Raw genomic sequence first — 6,351 nt, forward strand, 5'->3', positions numbered from 1 at the left:
TGACTTCCGACAGGTGGCAGCGCTGTACGGAGCTGTTAAAATGGCGTCTGTAATGGATGTGCGTTGCAAACAACGGGCAGTGATCGAGTTTCTTTTGGCGGAAAACCAGGGCATCTCAGATATTCATAGGCGCTTGCAGAATGTCTACGGTGATCTGGCAGTGGACAAAAGCACGGTGAGTCGTTGGGCAAAGCGTGTGTCATCATCGCCGTAAGGTCAAGCAAGACTGTCTGATCTCCCCCGTGCGGGCCGGCCGTGCACAGCTGTGACTCCTGCAATGGAGGAGCGTGCGAACACACTCGTTCGAGATGATCGACGGATCACCATCAAACAACTCAGTGCTCAACTTGACATCTCTGTTGGTAGTGCTGTCACAATTGTTCACCAGTTGGGATATTCAAAGGTTTGTTCCCGCTGGGTCCCTCGTTGTCTAACCGAACACCATAAAGAGCAAAGGAGAACCATCTGTGCGGAATTGCTTGCTCGTCATGTGGCTGAGGGTGATAATTTCTTGTCAAAGATTGTTACAGTCGATGAAACATGGGTTCATCACTTCGAACCTCAAACAAAACGGCAATCAATGGAGTGGCGCCACACCCACTCCCCTACCAAGAAAAAGTTTAAAGTCATACCCTCAACTGGTAAAGTCATGGTTACAGTCTTCTGGGACGCTGAAGGGGTTATTCTGTTCGATGTCCTCCCCCATGGTCAAACGATCAACTCTGAAGTGTATTGTGCTACTCTTCAGAAATTGAAGAAACGACTTCAGCGTGTTCGTAGGCACAAAAATCTGAACGAACTTCTCCTTCTTCATGACAACGCAAGACCTCACACAAGTCTTCGCACCCGAGAGGAGCTCACAAAACTTCAGTGAACTGTTCTTCCTCATGCACCCTACAGCCCCGATCTCGCACCGTCGGATTTCCATATGTTTGGCCCAATGAAGGACGCAATCCGTGGGAGGCACCACGCGGATGATGAAGAAGTTATTGATGCAGTACGACGTTGGCTCCGACATCGACCAGTGGAATGGTACCGTGCAGGCATACAGGCCCTCATTTCAAGGTGGCGTAAGGCCGTAGCATTGAATGGAGATTACGTTGAAAAATAGTGTTGTGTAGCTAAAAGATTGGGGAATAACCTGGTGTATTTCAATGCTGAATAAAACAACCACTGTTTCAGAAAAAAATGTGTTGCATTACTTATTGAACTGCCCTCGTATATGTTTTTTATTTGATAAATGTAGTCCAGGTGTTACGGTACCTGGCCTCTTAATCGTCAATAGTGATTGCAGCGGGTTCTATAAAACAATTCTACTTACTACAATCGTAGAAATGGAAGACTGGTCAGCTTTGAAAGAAGCCTTTTCCACGTCGTGGGCATGAATTTATTTCCACCACTTCATCTTGGTTCAAATGGCTCTGAGCACTATGGGATTTAACAGCTGTGGTCATCAGTCCCCTAGAACTTAGAACTATTTAAACCTAACTAACCTAAGAACATCACACACATCCATGCCCGAGGCAGGATTCGAACCTGCGACCGTAGCAGTCGCGCGGTTCCGGACTGCGCACCTAGAACCGCGAGACCACCGCGGCCGGCCCACTTCATCTGCTAGATGAGAAACCTGTTTTCTTTGTATCCTCCTCCAGTGGTCCTGTAGATTAGTACTAACTATTATTCCTGCCTCGTTCGGGTCCATTACATTTCGTTAGAGCATTACATTTGCAGTAGGACTAGCAAAGTGCTTTGTGAACGATGTCCTAACTAGGTTACTATTTGTATCTGTTATCACCCTGGTCCCACTAATTATGCCTTTTAACACTGAGTCTGGTAACTGCAAGCTGTTTTGTACGTGTCTCAGTGCATTATTGTTATTATTATTCTATCCATGGGATTGTGGAAACATCACGACTTTTACCATTAGGGAAAGAGTGTTATTCGAAACCAAACATTTCACAATTAGCAGTGTCGGGATGAATCATGCGAGTTAGGAGGAACAGCACGCAGCACTGACGGCGTGTTTATACTGTGTGTGCTGTCCATCAGAAAGGGACTAGTTGTGAACGGAGTAACGCGCCTGTGACATACTCCAACGTACATGCGTACACATATCGAATTTTCTCATTTTAAACCTCTAGACTAGTGTGGCAGACGTATGGCATACACAAATGATGAATATGTGGATATGCTTCTGGTCCTTGGTGCATCTGATAACTGGGCAGGTGTTACCACTCGTGAATATGCTGCTAGATATCCTCGTCGACGCCATCCAGATAAAAATGTATTTCGTCATCTGGAGCTGCGCCTTCGGGAATCAGGTTCTCTCATTCCACCATCGCATGACGGAGGTCGTCAATGGACTCGCCATAGTCTAGCTACTGAGGAAGCTGTTCGGGAAGTCATACACCAAGAACCTCAGCGAAGTACATGCAGGGTAGCAAGGCAGCTGCGTGCCTCGCAACGCACGGTCGTTAAAGAGCTGCACAAGTATGGGCTGCACCCCTATCGTTCAGCTTTCACGCAACACCTGCTTCCTGCAGATCACCATCAGTGGATGCAATTCTGTGAGTAGTTCCAACAACAACAGGAAGCCAGCGATGACTTCGTGAACACTTTAATGTGATCGGATGAAGCAGCAATCACTCATGAGGATGTCTTCAATATGCACAATGCCCACTACTGATGTGTTGTTAACCCGCATGTCACCCACAACCGTGGATATCAAGTTCGCTTTGATATCAACGGCTGCGCCAGAATACTGGGCGACAGGTGTTTGGCCCCCTACATGTTGCCTGATCGGTTGACTGTATTCCTCTCAAACTATCTGCCTGATGCGCTGGATGATGTTCCACTACATGTTCGGCAGAGGATATGGTTCCAACATGATGGTGCACTTCCACACTCTGGAATTAATGTGCGACAGTATCTGGAGAGAACGTTTCCATGGAAACGGCTCGGACATGGAGGTTCAGCTGTATGGCCACCTTGTTCACCTGACCTAAATGCCCTGGATTTCTTCCTGTGGGGATACCTGAAGGAGTATGTGCACTCTACTCCGCCCCCGCCCGACGAATGTAGAAGAATTGGCAGTGCGTGTTCATGTTGCTCTTGTTAATGTGGATGCAGCTCTGCTGTGGACGGTCCAGAGCTGTATGATGTGGCGGGTTGCGCAATGTTTGGACGTGAACGCAGGTCACTTTGAGCATTTGTTGTTCTGAGGACAACATATTCTATTGTGAAGGTCATGCGATCATTAATATGGACATTATTATTGTCACTGGTTGCTAATGTTACATGTAGTATATATGACAAGTAGATGTTGTGTTGTTGTACTATGCTATCATCTTTAGCATCTCGAAATTGCTATTGTTTTTGTAGTTATTCTGTCCTATGACAGGTTATTTGTTTCAACTGTCTACTTCTTATTTGTGTAACCACGTCTTTGTTATATTCAGCGTTCTAAATGTTGTAAACTGATGATACACGTGACCGAAGAAATGGGTCATATTACATTATGAAATGTCAGAATGAAATTAGCAAATAAAAAAATGAGCCCCAACCCAGGATCTAACCCTGACCTCCTCCATGGTAACCCACAGCTCTGTCCACTGTGCCATCTATACAACACGACTGAGAAGTGCTGACAGAGGTAGTTAACATATATGTGATTACAGTGTTGCCACATTGCAAGTCTCTAACGTCCTTTTTCTGCCGGATGTAGTCGCTGGACGAAATTTTTTCAGAGACATTCTTTTATCGCTGGCATGTGAGTATGGTAGTCTCGCTGCAAAGCCCGAGTGCGTGAATTTCACTTCACCCTTTATAACAATTTAAATAAATAAATAATCCCAATACAGTTAAATTAGTACTTGATTAAGGTACTAAAGAATGGCTTTAAGAGGTATTACATATACATAGAAAATCATACATAAACAGTGTGAAAGAAAGAATTGACAATTGTAATCATTGAGTATGTGGAGAACATGGTCAACCAAAATAAAATAAAGTAAATAATGACATGAAAACAGGTTAGCTAGATAAATTAATCCTGTATAATATAAACAACATTTTGTTTCTCATTTATGACTATGTTGATCTAGCACAAAGCATCGGAAAAATCGTTTAACATTCACCGGAACGTAACGCTACCCTAACAGTCTTGTGTACTTATAGCAAGTGTTGCCTGTTGTCCGATATTTACCACTACCTACCCAGCATAACACAGAAATATGTCAGAGATTAGTGATCAGCAGTACACATTTGATGCTGTCAGCCATGCTCAATTACTTTCCGGTGATTCATTTCCTCACCATCTGTCTGCTCAAGAGTTTACTAAACTGATATGGCATGGGTCTACTTGCTCCATGATTTGTATAGAAAGTGAAAACGATTAGTCCTCATGAACATCAGTACCACATGGAGCTCTGCAGTTTTGATGATGGTTACTAACAATGGTGCCACTGATCCCCTGACTATACACTTTCGCTACAAAAAACGCGACAGGTTTAGCAAATTCGTCGTCCAGAAATACTGCCACATTTGACACAAATTCGTTTTGAAAATCAGATGAGTTACTTCCTGTGTTGTACGTCAGCAATTAGCGAACTACTTCTTTCAAATACCCAAGTCATAGTAAACTTCATAATCGAAGACTTTCTTCATTAAAGTGCATACAGTTGAGGTGTAGTTCCTGCCTTAGTTTACTTTACTTTTTATGTACCCAACATTTAAGATGGCATCTTTTTCTTAATAGAAACTATTTATTTCACTTTTCATTGATTATACCCTTGTGTGACTACCAACAAGATCACTTAATTATGTGCATCAGTTGTAGTGTTTACAGATGAGTCATTGTTGAATATTGTGGAAAATTTTTAATCTTTTTTATCATATTAGTACATCCTTTATACTTATAATTCCGATTAAATGAGGCAGAAATTAGAAACAGATGGAAAATTTATCCATTTATGGCGTATCTGAAACAGTTTCTCTGTCGTTATATGAATGTTTCTATTCATTACATGCATTCATCTACACCAATAAAAACTTAGAGCACTATATACCAATGTCACATGGTAGACTGGTTTTACAACATGGATTCGTACTGAATTGTATTGAAATGTATAACATTTATGGCTTGTGAGCAAAAACTTGTAAAGGAAGTGGAAGCAGTGAATAAATAGCTGAACAGTGGGAGACAGAGAGAAGGAAAGTAATTTTGAAGTCAATAATACACCAAATGCTCTTGTTCCATTTCCTCGAACTTTTATAGCAACCAAGAAAATAACACCTGCACAATACTAAGACCTGTACCTTACATTAAGCAAAAGTCCCAGCGCCATTATTGTGACTATGTTAAACAAAAACTACATTTTCCCTACAGATAACGCTATGGATAATCAAGAAACTAATCATGCAAACAAGAGAAACCAAGCATTCACATTTTACATAAATTAGTCTTCTGTTGCCCAGAGTTGGGGAGCATGGAAAGAGCTAATTCTCTATGTCTTGGGTGGAAAGTAGGTTTTATTATATATCTATGACAGAATTTTTTATATTTAAATGTTTTATGGCACTCAGACAATTAATATCAGTTTGAATGTATTCATGTGAATAAAATAATCATAAATATTCTCATTTAGTGTCATATTACATCACAAAATTTGGTAGGATGTAATTCTTCATTTAAGACAACTGTAAGACTGCTTATTTCTAGATATTTATTTTGTTGCAGGACTGAAAATTATTGCTGAAGGACGATGTAAAAGAGACAAGGGTACCAACAAGAACAACGAACAAAATGAACAAGCCTCGGCAATTGATACTGGGAGTAACAGATGAGGCAACTACACAACTTTTGTTATTTCTACTTTATAATTTTTCTACTTTGAGACTTGTGATATTTTTTATAATGTTACCTCCAAAAATGTTAATAACACAGTATTATAATTGTAAATTTATTGAAATAAACTTATTACACTAAACACATTTTTATTCTACATCTCTCTTCAATAAAAATCTAGTTAGTTACCAAACAAATTCCTATGAGCAAGGGTGCAATCACTTACAGATCTAATTTCACATGGTGAGCAGTTATTTTTATATGTAGATACTCAGAAATCAGTTACCTGATAGTGCCAAAGCTAATGTTACACTATTCAATTTCATCTCATGGTAGTCATTGCACACAATATACAACTAGTCTTTGAGTTGATATCAGTACCATGGCAGTACCCTTACCTTCCCATTATGTTCTTCCTGCTTTCTCATATGTCTGCAAAACTGAGTCAGCACAGCTCCCTAAGAAGGATATATTGGACTCCGTGAGATTATAGGAAACCAACATTG

At 41.0% G+C, this 6,351-nt stretch overlaps 1 protein-coding gene across 1 annotated transcript in view; it reads left to right on the forward strand.

Annotated features, from left to right (window-relative positions):
• Positions 1-5,987, forward strand: part of LOC124622899 (enhancer of split M1 protein) — a 76,224-nt gene extending 70,237 nt beyond the window's left edge. Inside the window, exon 3 of the mRNA XM_047148692.1 lies at positions 5,738-5,987. Coding sequence (XP_047004648.1) covers positions 5,738-5,844 — 107 coding nt within the window. The 3' untranslated portion in view covers positions 5,845-5,987. The remainder of the gene's footprint in view (positions 1-5,737) is intronic.
• The last annotated feature ends 364 nt before the right edge of the window (positions 5,988-6,351 follow it).

This window comes from Schistocerca americana, chromosome 1 (genome assembly GCF_021461395.2).
Source record: "Schistocerca americana isolate TAMUIC-IGC-003095 chromosome 1, iqSchAmer2.1, whole genome shotgun sequence".
In the NCBI taxonomy this organism is placed as follows: domain Eukaryota; kingdom Metazoa; phylum Arthropoda; class Insecta; order Orthoptera; family Acrididae; genus Schistocerca; species Schistocerca americana.